The sequence below is a fragment of the Hippocampus comes genome, unplaced genomic scaffold, assembly GCF_001891065.2.
Source record: "Hippocampus comes isolate QL1 unplaced genomic scaffold, H_comes_QL1_v1.1 scaffold21, whole genome shotgun sequence".
In the NCBI taxonomy this organism is placed as follows: domain Eukaryota; kingdom Metazoa; phylum Chordata; class Actinopteri; order Syngnathiformes; family Syngnathidae; genus Hippocampus; species Hippocampus comes.
The window spans coordinates 772799-791032 of NW_017805745.1; the positions used below are offsets into that span (position 1 = coordinate 772799).

The 18234-nt window shown below is 43.9% G+C and overlaps 1 protein-coding gene across 1 annotated transcript in view; it reads right to left on the reverse strand.

Moving 5' to 3' along the window:
• The window catches only part of pcdh9 (protocadherin 9), a 150959-nt gene that overhangs the window by 29965 nt on the left and 102760 nt on the right, over positions 1–18234 (reverse strand). Inside the window, exon 4 of the mRNA XM_019884612.1 lies at positions 7191–7392. Within this exon, the coding sequence (XP_019740171.1) occupies positions 7191–7392 (202 nt within the window). The remainder of the gene's footprint in view (positions 1–7190; positions 7393–18234) is intronic.

An 18234-nucleotide genomic window follows, 5' to 3' on the forward strand; every position in this document is an offset into this window, starting at 1 on the left:
AAGTGACAGCCTGTTTTTGTTCATCCTCGATTGTCAAAAGACGTGTGAACTACAATAACAACATGGCTGCTGGGAAGGAGTTCAGAATTTCAGACGTGTCGACACTTTTGTCTCAACGAGTATCCCAAAATCAGTATGATCCCATTTACTGAAACAACATTCTAAAAAGAAACATTGAAGTGGATTTCAAGCCGCTTCCCTGTATGAGTGGGGAGGGGGGGGGGTTTTATTCAGTTTTTTTTTTTTTTTTTTAACCACATACTCTCCAAATAATTCCATTGCACCTTTCACATTTCACTTGTAAATCAACAATTAGGATTAAATACTACATTTTATTGGACTGTATTTTACAGTGACAATGACAGGAAAGCTCATTTTGCAGTTTTGGTTGGACAGCAATGTTGTTTTTTTTTTGGGGGGGGGGGTTGATAACAATCAGTCAAACGACAACATGACCACCCAGTTTTACGATGTTCCGCTGAGCTGTTGTCACGAACGCCGCTGTTCCTGAGGCCGTATTTCCTGTCGCGAGCCAACAGAGGCTTGGGTGTTGCAAATCTCTTCTAGCCACCCATAATGTCAATCACAAATCCAATTTGGCTGCTGAGAGGTCTGTGATTTGGTCGTTGGGATGGAACTTTGGTTGCATGTTAATGCATTTGTTGTCTCGAAAAGAATAAAATAAAAAATAAGGACAATAAATACCTTAACTATTATGGAGACAGCTCCAAGTAGTGTTTCTCTTTTTCACTTGTCCTTTTATTGGTGGCATTGGAGGGGCTTGTCCTCCAGCGTCGCACTTGTTGGTCATCATGAGCTTTTTCTGTTAAAAGGCCCGCCACACCGACCGCTCGGTGTTGGACCGTTGGTGGGAGAAAAAACTTTTGCTGCAGTCCAGTACCAAATTGTTTGGGGCAGAATACAAGTTTGCACCCCAGCGGTTCGGGATCCCCACTACAGAAAGTATTTTTGCAATGAAGATTAAATAAAATAGGTATCAAATAAATAAATAAATAAACTGGTCGACATGGTGGGCGACTGGTTAGCACGTCCGCCTCGCAGTGCAGCGGTGCAGGGTTGGGTTCTGGCTCCGGCCTGTGTGGGTTTTCTCCGGGTAGTCCGATTTCTGACAGGTTGATGGGACACTCCAAATTGTCCCTCGAGTGATTTTGATTGTGAGCGGCAAATGGTTGTTTGTCTCTGTGTGTCGTGCGATTGGCTGGCGACAAGTTGGGGTCGACCCCGCCTACTGGCCGAAGACGGCTGGGATAGGCTCCAGCACGCCCACCACCCCCCTGATGATCAGCAGATTAGAAAATGGATGGATGGATGAAATAAATAAACTCTTTTTTTTGCCAAGTTTCAATCTGGGAATAGTGGAATGTGTGAATTCGAAACTGTGAATAAGCAAGGGTCTAGCTCTTTTGTGTCTGTTCACTACCATTGCCACGACTTAATTCAAATGTCCGACTCACTGGCCAGCTATACGCAAGAAAAAAAAAAAACTGCTGAAAAGATCAGCCTTTGCGTCTGCTATCATGTTTTTGGAATGCATTTACATAAAAAAAACAAACAAATAACCAAAAAAAAAAAAACATGGCCTCGTTAAACTATCTTGTGAATTGCAAAGAGTACAATCACAAAATGCAGCTTTTTGGTCCGTTAATGACGCCCAAGTAACATTTGTATGCCGCATGCATTGCAAAGAGAAATTTGGCCACATGAAAAGTGTTGAGTGCAAGCTGACTTGAGTAAAAAAATCAAAGCATTCAACAGCTCCAAGTTTGAAACCTTGGACCCGAACGAGAGGTACAAGTGAGCAAGTAGAGGAGCAAAAAAAAAAAAAGAAAAAGAAGCAATGTGTCCAGCTTGCATTTCAAACATTTGCGCGATGAAAAACAAATGATTCTCATAAACTGATTCGTGGTATTTTGCGAAAACTGAATTATGAAATGCAGATTTTTCTGCTTCACAAATTTAGTTTCTGTTCACTGTCGACCATCACATCTCTTCTCCCAGAGAGAGACATTCCGTGCATGTTTTCCAGGTAACTACTGTCGTAAATCTGATGCCACATGACTTGTCGTGATGGGTCTGAACCGTTCATGTCACGAGTGGCCATTGTGGTTGCATGTTTTTTTTTTCAACAAACACCCTTTTCAAACAAGCGCATTATCGGCTTCTCATGGCTAGCAAGATGCTACTTGACCACCCAACTTGACCACTTATAGCCACTCTCCCACTGCACCGTTTCGGTCACCTCGTTGTCTCTGCGCATATCTCATGCAAGTATTTTGAAATGTTAGCGTCACTCATCCTCAAGTGGTTTCACTTCACCGCTTACTGCAATATGGAAATTGTAATAATCAGTGGGAGCGCAGCAATACAGGCTAGGTGAGTAGTTACCCTCTCACCGCTCCGCTTCACTACTTCTCCCATCATAACAAATGCTCAATGTAGTCTTTCTTTAAAGTCTTTTATGTCGTGAGTCTGGCAAGTCTTTGGTATTTAGGACACGCACACACACACACACACACACACACACACACACACACACACACACACACACACACACACACAATCAACATCTCAGGATCGCCACCGACTTTTGACGATAACAGCGACTGCTGAGGCCTCCTGCCAAGAGTTCGACGATATCAGTAATCTGTATTTTCATAGGGCGGCGCGGTCGTCGACTGGTTAGCACGTCCGCCTCACAGTGCAGAGGTGCAGGGTTCAATTCCGGCTCCAGCCTTCCCATGTGGGTTTTCTCCAGGTATTCGGGTTTCCTCCCACATTCCAAAAACACGCGTGGCAGGTTCATGGAACATTCGACATTGTCCCTAGCTGTGACTGTGAGTGTAAATGTTTGTCTCCGTGTGCCCTGCGATTGGCTGGCAACCGGTTCAGGGTGTCCCCCGCCTACTGCCCGAAGACGGCTAGGATAGCACGCCCGCCACTCTCGTGAGGAGCGGATGGATGGATGAACGGACGTATTTTCATACCGTGGTGTGCGCATGGGTGTTATTTATGTTCAAACTTAATTACAAGACGAGACATGAGTGCAGACATTCCGCTTTAAAAGTAGCCTGTGCGTGCAAGAAAGTGGCACGGCGCATCCTCCTCCCCTGTTGCGTCTTAACTAAAGTGGAGATCGAGATGCAGCCTGCTGACTCATCTCTGGATTCACTGTAAATACTGTATGATTAATTATAGATGAATGGATGCAGTGTTTTCCTCAGAACATAAAACACCATGAATTTTTATTTGCTGAAATACCGTGAATCCTGTATTGGATTACGGGCTGGGATAAGATGTTTTTTTTTCTTTATTTGGTTTATTTTGCCTCCGCATGTTGTCCATGTTATGTATGCATTTGAGAAAAAAAAAGTGTTTCCTCTATCTGTTACATTTTCTTACAAAAAAACACGGAGGTGACAGTGTAAATGTCCGGGTCTATTCACGTCGGCGTTACACTTTTAAAATGTACAAGAAAAACTTGGATAAAAGTCTACTTTCTTACTCTGTCATCCCAAGACTCAATTTGTGGCGACTTGATTGAAAAGTAAGTTTATGATTGCCAGGTGGAAACATTGGTGGTGTCTCGCCAATAGCGATTTGCCATCCGGTGGCCATTTAACCCTGTAAAATTCCACATTCACTCATTTGTTTGGCTCGCATCCCGGCATCATTAAACTCCGAATGACTTTTCGGATGCGGCGATGGACGGAGTAAAAATGCTTTAAGCTGTTTTATTGATCATCAAGCATGCGCACATTTTCTTGGCAAAGGTCTGTCTGATTAACGTTTGGTGTAATAAATTCATGTCTGTTGTGGTTTTTTTAGGGGGTTTTATTGGTAGGATTTGTTTATATATCCACGTCGATATTATGACACTGCAGGATATATCTTTGTCATGTGGGATTCCAGGAGGACTGACATTTCTTGTTTATGTCTGGCGTTTAAAAAAAAAAACAAAAAAACAAAACGCTAACTGCCTTGATTCTGTTAACAAAGACATCAATTAGCTTGAAAGCGTCACAGTGTTAGGCCATTGTGTCATTTACTCAGCTTTTTACCTGCACTTGTATTCAACCAGCTCGGAATCATTAACCAAGTGATCTATTGAGTTTCTTGGCTCAGTTCCGTCTGTGTCCTTCTTGTTCTTAAGATGCTGTTGATGTCCTTGTAGTGGGAGGGAGTCAACAAGAGTTTCTATTCATTCGGTGCCTGACTGAGAGGTCAGTTTTGAAAATGTGAGATGCGTGTATTCTGCATGAAGGGTTGAACATTGGCGCTGATATAAAATGTCATTATGCAAAAATGATGTCAACAAATATTGTTGCTTTGTCACGTTCTGTTGTCACCTAGTGTCCGACAATGGTGATCAATCGTCACCAAAACTGTTATGCGCAGCTCTACTTATGTCCACTTCAACCTGTGAAAATATAAGAGCAACCAGCACCATATTTTGCAATTTACTGACATAAAATGTCAGCTCTTATGAGGAAAAGCCACCTACACAAAAGTGGAAACATTATCCCGATCGTCGTTATTTTTTTTTTTTACAGGTTGAATGTGCAAACGCCTAAATGGTGCGTGCATAGAGACCGAACCGCGTGGGTCAGATGAAACATAAACCAACTCGGGGCGCGCTATGGTTCTATCTATTGCATGGAGGAGGAGCGGCCGCACACGTCAAACTTTGGACACGACAACGAGTCAAAATGTCTCCACCTCACAGAGAGACGCGGCACGCTCGCGAGCAGAACAACTGAACTCATTATGAACCTCTGTACATTCTATTTATCCCGCTCATCAAAAAACCACGAGCGATGGAAACCATGGACGGATCCCACGTTTGAAATCATCAGATACTCTTCAAAAACACTCTGAGTCAATTAGGCCAACGCGGCGCTCGCTTTCGTTCATCTGTCAGCTGCGAAAAGATCGGCTGCGATTCTGTCACAGAGATCACCCGGCGTTTTTCTCTTGCTACCCGTATTTATGTGGCGCCGGCTGGTCCGCCCTCGAAACCCAACCTGGCGCCGACCTCGGGGCGGTGCGCTTGCCACTTCATGATAAAATGAGAAAAGTGGGTCGGCGATGTACATCCCCAACCAGAAATAGTGGCACGTTAACATCTTGAGAGCAGCAAGACTTCCAACTGGGAAATCATCTCTAAATAAATCCAATGAGTTTCACAAATAGGTGAAGAGCCTTCGGGAGGCCCAGGTTTGCTCTTGGGAAGCGCCAACATGTCTGGATGATTAACCGAGAAATGAATGACCTGCTCATGTATACACGAGAAACTCACTTGAGCAGCTGGATGACTCCAAATGAAATGATATTTGATCACTTGTTTTTCTTAACGACGTCATTCTTTCACCGCCGCGTGAAGCGCTCTTATCTGAGGTGTTTCATGATTGACTTTTTTTGAAAGATGAAAAAACAAAATGACCAAACTCACCGGAGTTGGGATCGGAGTTGCCGTCTGCTTCGGTTCTCTTGTCGGGGGAGGCCTGCTCGTAGAGGTCGTCTTGCGCCTGCACCAGAGGGAGAGGTTGTGTGAGGAGGGCGCCTCTGCCTACGGGCTCGTGCTCCCCCAGACCGCTGTCACTGCAGCTCTCCTGGGAGCCGTCCGGCAGGTGAAACGTGACGCGTCGCTGCGACTAGAACCAAGAGCACAGAACAGAGCCTAGCATGTTAATGCTCTGCGTCGCGCCTTTTTTTTTTTAAATCATAAAATTAATCGAAACGAGTGCACGCTACTTCACAACGCTGAAGTTTGTGAGACACCGCCTCGGATTTGGCCATCGACTCATTTAGACTCATTAGAGTAAGGACTTAAGTTGCGATTTCGAGAGCGTTTTCGCCTCACACTTGCTGTGAAGTGTCGTGCGGGGCCTCACCGTATGCTAAACGGTCACGTTTCACTGCACAATGGCAACCCATCACAGCAAGCAAATTACACATCATGAGGGAAAAAAATACAAAGAGGTGAAGAGTTGAAACCGTGTGATGATCTCTTTCGTGATATGTCATACATTTAATATAAAGACGATCTCTTTGTGGTATTCGTGGCCAAGTTTTATCACGAGGTTTGCTGCCGAAATGGTTGAGTGTCGTCACTTTGATTTGATTTTTACCAAGGCAAAGCGGACCGAACAAAACATTTGACACTCGTATGGAGAAAAGCAATTTGTTCTACAGACATGACTTGTAAACTCTGCGATTATTGGTTTGCGGCCGCCCACGCGCACCCACGCACTCGATCTTCAAAGCCGACCTGATTGAATTTCAATGACTAATTTCGATTGTCTCCCCCCTCACCCCCTCCCCCTCTCCAGCTCTAATGACATTTTCCTCAGGCTTTTTCCTAAGTCCAGACGCGAGCCTCCAGCTAACCTTTCATTGGCACAGGGAGGTGTTCGTGCCACATCATCGTTGATGACAGACAGCCACAGGTTTTACACTCATTATTGGCAAAAGTAAAGGTCACCCAATCTGCAGTCTCATGCAAATGACCTCATTATATATTTAAAATTGCTCCAAGAACATGCGGTTGTTCAATTAAACCAAAAAGGTGTCTCATAACAGAAACAAGAATGTGGAAAGGGGGGTCTGTGTGAGTGGAGGAGAGAGGGGGGGGGGGAGCATCTTGCAATGAGAGAGATTGTTTCCTTCAGATTCAAATACCGTATTTCTGTCGTGATGGATGTGAATAATGGATGGATGTATTTATGGGTACACTAAAGCGGGGGCGAGGGGATGGAAATGGAGGTGGGTGGAAACTACTCAGTGCGTGGACCATTGTACCTTGCTTGCCAAATCTTTTCAATCCTCTCATTAACAAGAAGTGCATCTCGTACCCGTTACAACTACAGTATAACACACACACACGCACACACACACACACACACACACACACACACACACACACACACACACACACACACACACACACAGTGCCGAGATGCAGGGTTCGATTCCGGAGGAAAGCAGAGTACCCGCAGAAAACCCACCCAGGCACGGGAAGAACATGCCAACTCCACACAACTCAAACCCCGCACCTCTGCACCGTAAGGCAGACGTGCAAATCATTAACCACCGTGCCACCCCTGACGGGGAAATTGAAAAGGAAATGAAATTTGAAATGGAGGGTTGTTAACAGTGTCATGATTCTGTACCGGAGTTGGGATCGGAGTTGCCGTCTGCTTCGGTTCTCTTGTCGGGGGAGGCCTGCTCGTAGAGGTCGTCTTGCGCCTGCACCAGAGGGAGAGGTTGTGTGAGGAGGGCGCCACTGCCTACGGGCTCGTGCTCCCCCAGACCGCTGTCACTGCAGCTCTCCTGGGAGCCGTCCGGCAGGTGAAACGTGACGCGTCGCTGCGACTAGAACCAAGAGCACAGAACAGAGCCTAGCATGTTAATGCTCTGCGTCGCGCCTTTTTTTTTTTTTTTAAATCATAAAATTAATCGAAACGAGTGCACGCTACTTCACAACGCTGAAGTTTGTGAGACACCGCCTCGGATTTGGCCATCGACTCATTTAGACTCATTAGAGTAAGGACTTAAGTTGCGATTTCGAGAGCGTTTTCGCCTCAGACTTGCTGTGAAGTGTCGTGCGGGGCCTCACCGTACGCTCAACGGTCACGTTTCACTGCACAATGACAACCCATAACAGCAAGCAAATTACACATCATGAGGAAAAAAAATACAAAGAGGTGAAGAGTTGAAACCGTGTGATGATCTCTTTCGTGATATGTCATACATTTAATATAAAGACGATCTCTTTGTGGTATTCGTGGCCAAGTTTTATCACGAGGTTTGCTGCCGAAATGGTTGAGTGTCGTCACTTTGATTTGATTTTTACCAAGGCAAAGCGGACCGAACAAAACATTTGACACTCGTATGGAGAAAAGCAATTTGTTCTACAGACATGACTTGTAAACTCTGCGATTATTGGTTTGCGGCCGCCCACGCGCACCCACGCACTCGATCTTCAAAGCCGACCTGATTGAATTTCAATGACTAATTTCGATTGTCTCCCCCCTCACCCCCTCCCCCTCTCCAGCTCTAATGACATTTTCCTCAGGCTTTTTCCTAAGTCCAGACGCGAGCCTCCAGCTAACCTTTCATTGGCACAGGGAGACGTTTTTTATTGTTCCTATTTGGTTCATTTCTCAGTAGTTCACAGTGTTATTTTATTTCATTCTACATTTGTTGTCCAGGAGAATAACACTGTTTAAAATGAATGTTCATCAAATGTTGAATTACTCTCGAATATAATTCACCGAGCACATAAGATACATTGGTGACTGTCTTTATTTGACCACCTTGACTAAGACAGAATCTTGATGAAGAGCACAAACTGCTGCTTAGCCTGTGACCTGACTCATCACAGGACGGGACTGGACTCGCCCAAGTCAAACTGACTTGGGAACGGCTTCAGACTTGAACGTTACGACTTGAGACTTCCATCTGCGGGACGTGGCCGAATGCGCGTTTGGAGGCATTTCTGCGTTCCGGCTTGCCGGGAGTGGCTTGTAATAATATTAGCATAAGACCAGCTTTAACTGTCCCTGCTGCCAGTTTACAAGATATTATGGCTTATCACGCCGGCTAACTCTTATTATCTGCTTGTGTTTGTTTTTTTTTTTTTGTTTTGTTGTTGAATAAAATCATCTCCCTGTCCAAACACACTCGACACAAACACTCTGTCAAAAGCTTGCAAATGATGAGGACTTGCATTTGTCCTTGCATGTTGTTTGCAACGCAAACTGTAGAAAATTTAACAGGTAAAATCAAAGGCCAGTTTCGCATCCGTCATCCAAGTCAACAAAAATCCTCCAACAGTATAAGGCATCTTAGCCTGCTACTAAACCATCGCAGCTCTAAATCTAAGATAGGCCTATAAATGTAGTTGGTTGTGTTGCAAATGAATTTATACTGCGTGGGGTCCATTGATTCGGAGCTCGGCTTTTCATATTAAATTCAAGAACTAACAAGTAGCCCTTTAAACTGAAATGGAGTATTGACTTTCAAAGGCGCAGCCTGTGTTATCGTGTCACATTTGAAAGTAGCAATGACGCTAACGTCTGAGGTACATTTTTATGTTTACATTATAAGCGTTTTTTTATTATTCCTATTTGGTCCATTTCTCAGTAGTTCACAGTGTTATTTTATTTCATTCTACATTTGTTGTCCAGGAGAATAACACTGTTTAAAATGAATGTTCATCAAATGTTGAATTACTCTCGAATATAATTCACCGAGCACATAAGATACATTGGTGACTGTCTTTATTTGACCACCTTGACTAAGACAGAATCTTGATGAAGAGCACAAACTGCTGCTTAGCCTGTGACCTGACTCATCACAGGACGGGACTGGACTCGCCCAAGTCAAACTGACTTGGGAACGGCTTCAGACTTGAACGTTACGACTTGAGACTTCCATCTGCGGGACGTGGCCGAATGCGCGTTTGGAGGCATTTCTGCGTTCCGGCTTGCCGGGAGTGGCTTGTAATAATATTAGCATAAGACCAGCTTTAACTGTCCCTGCTGCCAGTTTACAAGATATTATGGCTTATCACGCCGGCTAACTCTTATTATCTGCTTGTGTTTGTTTTTTTTTTTTGTTTTGTTGTTGAATAAAATCATCTCCCTGTCCAAACACACTCGACACAAACACTCTGTCAAAAGCTTGCAAATGATGAGGACTTGCATTTGTCCTTGCATGTTGTTTGCAACGCAAACTGTAGAAAATTTAACAGGTAAAATCAAAGGCCAGTTTCGCATCCGTCATCCAAGTCAACAAAAATCCTCCAACAGTATAAGGCATCTTAGCCTGCTACTAAACCATCGCAGCTCTAAATCTAAGATAGGCCTATAAATGTAGTTGGTTGTGTTGCAAATGAATTTATACTGCGTGGGGTCCATTGATTCGGAGCTCGGCTTTTCATATTAAATTCAAGAACTAACAAGTAGCCCTTTAAACTGAAATGGAGTATTGACTTTCAAAGGCGCAGCCTGTGTTTAAAGCAGACTGAAAATGCAATGCATCACAGGTTTTTTTTTTCTTTCAGCCTTCCGTTCTTTCAAAACGGACCTGTTCAGGAAAACGTTTTCTCACTACGATCAAACTAAAGGGCCGCGTGATGTGACAGTAAACAAGTCGTGATGTTTCTGTGCACTCTTTTTGCTCCTGAGTTTGACCACATGGAGAGCAGTGTTTAAATTAAAAAAAAAAAAAAACAACAACAACAACAACAAGTTTTTGCTCCTGAATTTGACCACATGGAGTGCAGTGTTTAAATAAAAAAATAAAAAAACCCAACAACAACAACTTCTGTGCGGTATTGTGTTTCAGGAGAACGGTGCGATCCTCAGTTGAGAAGCACACACACTGAGCAGAATGTAAATGCACAGACGCGCACAATTGCACACCCAGAAGACTGCAACCTCCTCACCCCCACAAATAATCTGATCTCGCAGCAGTCTGACGCCTGCAGTGAGAGAACACATCCCACGAGTGTGTTCTCACAATCACACCACTAAGGGAGATCAGTCACCCGGGAGAGTAGAACGCACACAAAAAGACCTCTTTCCATCCCTCCTTTTCTTTCCCCATTTCCCCGAAGACCAAAGGTGCTCTGCCATCTGCTGGCCACCTTTGGAACTACGTGTCTATTGCCTTGGGCTCAAACAAACCAAAAACGATGAAACGTTGAAAAATGGTCATCTTGCTCTTGCCTTATTTGTTTAGAAGAAACGTTCATTCAAAGTGACAGTTGAATCAGTCTTGCCTGTTTTGGATTTTGACTCAAACATTGACTCATTCTACTCTGACTGCCTTTCCTGTGGCAAACTTTGCAGCCTTCATACGTTTCAAAGTGAAGTCATCGCCCTTAAGTTTTGAAAAATATTTCCCTGTGAGTGTATTTGTGTACTTTGCCCGTCTCAATACAGCTTGTTTAAAATAAAAATAATCATAATTGAGCCATTTGTGCATTTTGTTTTTCCATTAAGAGGAAAAAAAACCGCTACAAACATTCAGATGAGTACGCTTTACCTTTGCACACATCCTCATTTGATGAGCTTGCCTCAAGAAGTCTTTCTGCCAACATGAGTGCTCGTCCAAAATTCATTCTCAATTTTACTGAGCTGGGCCTGCTTATCTGAGTCATCTGCCAAAGTTGGAAAATGAGGGTGATGAGTACAGCCCAAAAGAGTAATGCGAGTGATAAAACGACAGCACGGGAATGAGATGCGGTGAATTATTGACCCATGTATAATTTCTTGTCCCAAGCTATGGCAAATTCGAGTCTTTTCTTGGATCAACAATGTATTTCCTTCCCTGGGCAGCTGCAGCCTTTTTGTGAAACATTTGCCCTCATGCGCCTTCCCTTCCACACAGTTGGTGGAGATTTATTGGAAAACCCAAATGTCCCTAAGCTGGATGTGTAATTATGGAATGTTGTTTTTGTTTCTCCTTCAATACAAAGGTCCACCGAGCCTCTTAAGTCCAAAAGCCAAGTCGGATGGGCCCAAACTCCTTGCAACCTGAAAATGGATAAAGGTTGGGTGCAGTTTCAAGTGTAAAAAGCAGTGATGATAAAATTAAACTTCAAGATGCTTCATGAACCAGCTTGTTTTTTGAACTCCTCTAGATGGCACTCTCTGTTCAACATAGAGCTGAAAGCGCACTGACTTTCCATTAAATAAACCAACCAGAGGAGTCCAAAAAATACAACAACTGATTCATGAAACATCTTGAAACTTCATTTTTCTCCCCCTTTTAACAGTGCAGAAGACACTGCCTCAAAAATAAATGTTATTCATTAGCGGATTATCGTCATGATGTTTTTTTTTTTTTTCTTGTCATCTGGTGACTCCAGTCCAAAGCATTTATAAAAGCAGCATTTATAAAAGCATTGCCTACTGCCTGAAGGATGCATTCATTCATTCATTTTGCCTGACTTTGCTAAAAGCAAATATCAGCGATGTCGTCAGCGAAGCTTGCATGAAATGTCTGGACTACGAAAGACATGGTTAGGATGGGTTGAAAGAAAGCTGTGAAAGTGAGAGCATTGTCTTTGGGCAGGAAGTGTGCTGGCTTGCAGGGGAGCGGAGATGAGAGGAGGCGAGCCATTTGGGCTCCCGCTCCTCCATGGCAATATGATGACGTAACCCAGGAACAGGCAAAGAAGTTCAACACTCTTCCCTCACCGTGTACCAAACCAGCTGATAAACTTCAGACATGTCTTTAGTTCAGAGTTTTGTTTAATTTTCTATCTATCTATCTATCTATCTATCTATCTATCTATCTATCTATCTGTACAGATAGATAGATATAAAATCTAGGGCGATGAAACGGAAACTGGACCGTGTTGTGGTGTCATCATTTGACTGCATCGAAGCATTTCTGATTCCGTAAAATGCTTATTCCCGTTTGTTTTGTTTTGTTTTGTTTTATACCATCCACAGCTAGAGTTCCCCATCGACTGTGCTTTCCCTTCACCGAGAAGTCACATTTCCTTTTTCTGGCGAAGTGAACATCTCACTACTGCTAGCTCCCCACCTTCACTCTAAATTTGGTCTGTCGTTAAATAAAGCTGACTTCAGGTTAGTGAGAACTGCGAGATTGGAGTAGTGCAACCCGCTCTGCGCGCCTGAAGCGGGGCTGTGAAAATCTGTTGAAGTGCCACAGAGCGTCAGCTACACGTTAACCTCGTCTGATTCATTCATTGGCACTACCCTCCGCTGGCATAGACAGCCGCAAAGCGCCGCAGACAGCAGTTCTTCTCCGTGTGACTCTTTCACGTTGAGAAGAGAATTTGCCAGTCAAGCGACTGTTGACGATAGTGCGGAGGTGCCAACGAACAAAAGCACTGAAAAGGGGCTTGGCATATTTCTGCATTCATGTCCACACGATGCGTTTGTTACCCTTGGCGGTACAGTGCATAGTGCGCAATCACTTGACAAACTATGAGATGCAATTGCAACGTCAAGATAGTTTAACTTCATTTGGCAGCAGAGTGTATTTGTGCCTGTCACATGATCTTTTTAACGTACCCCGGTTACGTTTTCACCGCTGTAACTTTCACATTTCAAGTTTGTGCCTGTCACATGATGAGCCTTCAATGGGGAGGTGGTGTGACGGTTGAACCTCTTTTTAACGTACCCTGGTTACGTTTTCACCGCTGTAACTTTCACATTTCAAAGACCCGATTTCACGTCATTCATTTTCCATTTGCCGATTTTGCTTACAACGAACACCTTTATAACGTAAACTTCGGTATAACGACCAGATTTTTCTCACCAAATAGTGAAAAGGCCAGGGAGCCAGTAAAGGCATGCCAGAGTAAGAGTTATGGGCTCCCTCTTACGAGTACCAGTCAAGAGGGGAGCAGCAGCATTCTGGACCAACTGGAGACGCTTCATGGAGGATTGGCTGACTACAAAGTCAAGTGCATGACAGTAATTCAGCCGAAATGTGACGAAGGCATAAAATACTGTTTCAAAGTGTTCTTGAGAAAGGAAAGGCTGGGCCTCAGGCAGCTGCCGAAGATGAAAGAAGACAACCTTAGTTATGAATAAATAATGTGCATCTGTTGAATTAGATTTGATTTTTTTTGGCATTCAGATGGAGTTGTGTTATGAACTTCTTCAACCGCTATGACCATTTTTTCATCATTCCATTTAGTTATACTCGAGCAGATTGCTACCAAGTTTAATTGACATTTGTTTGTTTTCGGGAGAGGGGGGTGGTAAAGGCCTGAAAATATAAAAGGCAATCCATTTTTTTTTTCTGGCATCTTCTGGCATCTTCTATGAACCACCGCGCTCATCGGTGGCCCACACTGACCAGGGAAATTCAAGATTTGTCGTGACTTCAGATTATTCTAGATGAATAGAAGTGGTTTGCCACTTGAGAGGGGAAGGTCTTTTCATCTGCTGTTGCAAATTAGCTACTTTTAATGGGATCAATGTGGTGCTCGCTGCTTCAAGTGCCACGGAAAGTTGTTGACATTGCCACCAGATCTTTGCACTTGCCACCGTGCTCTGAGCATACGTGCCAGCTGCCAGGCTGCAACTTCACACTCACGGCAGGATCTGTGATGACTGTGAAAGGTCGATATCACGGAGCCGGTGGAAAGTGAAATGGGCCTACTCGAAAATGAGCAAGGCTCCAATATGGAATGCTTTATACTTGTGTTAGCCATCCTGCGGTCCGTACCTCTGCAGGAATGACCAATTGAGCCACGCTTTCATGTGGCCGCTGGCATCCCTCAAATTATCAGCGATCACATTTTTTTCAGTAATACGTTTTGTTTTGTTTTTTGCATCTTCCACTAGCAAAGTACAAAACAGCAGAGATGACAAGTCGGGCTGCAGTCCTTCTCGTTATCACAAATTCAAATGGCCATCCCTGATGGATGCAAACGCCTCCTTTAGAACTTGCTCACAGTTTGCAAACTGCAAAGTGCCGTTTTACTGTCAGTGCCTCACCAGCCATGACTGACCCGAACTGACTGTCGTGTGGCATGAGGTGGGTTGAGAGGATTCTTTCCCTTCCCAATCAACTCGGAGAACCGATGGGTCTGACAATCACAAAAGTCAACCATGTTTAATCAAAAATCATTCACCACCATAGAAATGATGAGGACAAAATTGAGCAACGTCGACGTCGTTACTCCTCAGTGCCTGAATTCGTCAATGTGATGTCATTGTGTTTCACATAACCGGAGCGATAAATGTACGATCACAAGAATACCTGTCAAAAGTTAACAGTCGTGCTGGGAGGGCTCCTGAAGAGATTTTGTGCAAGATTATTCACTTGTTGTCCTCTGTGTCAGTCAAATGGCTCCGCCTTCACTTTTGTGACATGAGGTGGAATATTTTAGTTGCATTTTATTCTTTCTTCAATTCTTTTGGGGGTTTTTTTGGGCTGTTGTTGGATCATTGCAAACTACGGTAAGTTGTAACCTTTGCAATTGTAAGGGAGGTGAATGATGGCAATTTTTTGTCATGTACCTGATTGGTATTTTCTTACTGACAGCTGTAAAGATGAGTCTTGCTGATGCGAGCGAGACATTACATTTAATTCGTCACAGAATGGTACTGTGTCCTAGGTGTGGGCCCGCCCAGGGACAATATCTTCAGTTAACACAATTTTCCCCTATTGGAGCTGAAATAGCTGACCGAGTCACTTTACACACCCAAGTTCTAAGGCGTAATTGTACTCTGTGGAGGGATAATCACAACACATCCTGGCAAGGCAAGCTCGAGCAATGAAACCCAAGTTAAAAGTAGTAAAAAGAAACTCTTGCTACCATAGCATGAAAAAAAAGCTACTTTTTGTAAATATGCTTAAAAAAAAAGGGTTGTCCTTTGGCTAAAGCTGCAGACTTGCCACACTCGTCACCTCCCTAAATATGTCTTCATTCACATCTGGCACAAACATGTGCCCCTTACGTCATGGAAAGAACCGGGAAAAAAAAAATACAAATAATAATATTATATCACACATAACTGGAAATAATGTTTTCCATTCAAGTATACCTCGAGGCAAAACTTGCACTGTTTTACATATTTTGAACGCACCCCAGAAGAAAACAATCCCTTGAGATACAAAACATGAACTACAACTCAGCATTTTTGCAGCAACATCTTCTCTTTCTATATAATTGAGAGCGCAGACTCCAAACCAGTGTGTGTGTGTGTGTGTGTGTGTGTGTGTGCGTGCGTGCGCGTGTGCGTGTGTAAATTTGCATGTGCTCACTTGGGAGTCTTTGAAACTGCCTAAAAATTCAAGCGAGACAAAGTGCCACTTTCATCCCAATTTTAAAATAGCGATATCCTCTATATGTTTTTTTTTTTTTTTTGACTGTCCCCATCCCTTGGTACCGTCTTTGACAGAACAACATTAACATTTTTGAAGTGAAGTAAATGGGGATGGCAGACTATCTTTGGGGCTTTGGGTGTGTGTGGCAATAATTATTAGTTTCAAGAGATGAGAGCAATATTCAAACAATCACTCGCGCGCGCTAACTCGACTCCGCTGGCAGTGTGTAAACAAACTTAATGTCTTCAGTCCGTAGCGCCGTCAATCTCATCACCCGAGTGGGCCCTGAAGCGCCTCTTAGCATCCCGCACAAGTCCAGCGGCTTATCCAATAAACAATCATTGGCTGCTTTGAAAGTCATCAATACCATGAGTGCAGTTTTACATATGGTAAGCCCTGACAGTCAATCCAGGTAAGCCAGTGAAGGCGCAACAACGTACACGCGTCGACAATAAAATAAAACAAAAACGGTCGTGTCTGAGTAGAATGGGAGCTAGATTGCTCCGGACGTCGGAAGGCAGTTGCCATTCTTTACGGATACGTTGAAAATAAAGCTGAAGACATTTTGAAAACAGAGAACTGGCTAGCACGCTAGCCATCACAAAGCTCTGTAGCATCTCTATTTGATGGTGCAATACATTGATATGTGAAAATGGCGCCGCAGGTCTTGCAGTTGAGCCAGAACAACTTAATGGATTAATCGGGAGCCAACAGAGATAATTAGGCCTTTGGGGTTGTCTAATTCCACTGTTTTTGTGTTTTGTTTTGTTTTGGGGTTTTTTTTTTTTTGCCTGTTGCCTCATCATTGTCGTGCCACAGTGTTCCTGCTGTGTAATTTAGTTCATTAACAGGAATGTTGTGTCAATGTCCACAGATTAGCAGAGGCTACGATGCAAAACAAACACATGACTGATGAAAAAAACATGTCCCCGTCAACTCCCTGATGCATTTTGCTCTTTACCTTTTTTATAGCTTTAGCAAAATGGAACTGGACAACAAAGCTCCTGTTATTCATGTTATCCGTATCAAAGTATTGTGAATGTAGATAAGTAAAGTTGATAGCTTAACAGCGAACCGCCAAGCTTCCCGTTCTGTCTCCCCCTGCTGGTCATTATTCTGTTTACCTTCCTCTGGACGGTTTGTAACTTGGAAAGTAAATTCCGCGCGCGTTCGAAATGCCCAAGGCACTTTTTGTTGCTTAATTCTACTTTAACCGTTCAAACACAAGAAAGTTGTTTCATTTTGTTTTTCTCTTTGTTGATCTGACAGCGCGGGGGACTGTAATCCACCTTCCTGAACGAGACAAGATTTGTTTGTGAATTAGCCGACGAATGGAACGAGCTACGGTTCCGATGCAACGCCGGTTCAAAAACGTGAGAACAAGGAGGAGTAGATTCACAGCCGCACGAGCGCAAACGCGGTCTCTCAGTATGCACGCGGTAGATAGACGACCCAGTTAAATGGGTCCAACCTTTTAACTTGACAGCTGGTATCAGCACAAATATAGCTCAAATAGCAGACTAGACTTACTTCGGTGTGTTTCCCCTAAGGAGAAATTAAAGCTAGCGAGATGTTAGCTTAGAGTAAGTGAGCCAGGACTTGGGTTGTTTACTGTGCTCTTATTATTGGATGCCAAGGTGTCCTTCTGTGAGGCTGACAGGCACTGAGTAGCAGGCCAAATTGATTGGTCGGCTCTTGCCCGCCAAAATGACCTGAACTCAATTTGCTTGCCGTGGCTTCAATTTCCTGGCTGGACACAATCGCCCCTACCTCGCTTCCCCTCGCTCTCTTTCTCACTCTCGCTCCCTCTCACAGCATCCCTCCTTGCTCAAGAGCTGTCATTTAATTTCATTACTCAACGGGTGGGGTGAGGTGTGGGGGGGGGGGGGCTCTTACTCCGTCACATGTATCTGTCTTCCATCTCCGACTTTGCTCATGTGTGTACATGACCAAAGTGGAAGGCTCGGGAAAGGGAAACCATTTGACAGACTGTGCATATTCCTTCTTTTGGAGAGAGGAAAGAAAACATCACCAAGCGCATGCGGCATGAGATGAACTGGATGATCATTTTGAAGATTGTAATTTGAGGATATCTGATTACAGGTGTTTTTCGGTTATCAAGAGAAAACAAATGAAATGTCACAACGTTCTTGTCAAGTAAATCCATTTTAACACACCCCCGTGACTTGAATGTTTCCCCCCCCACCCCCCCGACAAAAGTTCGAATGAATAGCTCGATAGTTCCATTCTCTATTTTCCTGGCGACATTAGAAATGAGACGCAAAAAGATGGCGTATGGCGTGATCTTGATTTACCTCCCAAGATGGAAGGAATGCTATTCGTTTGGCAAACCCCCCCCCCACCCCCCCCCCCCACACCCCCCAC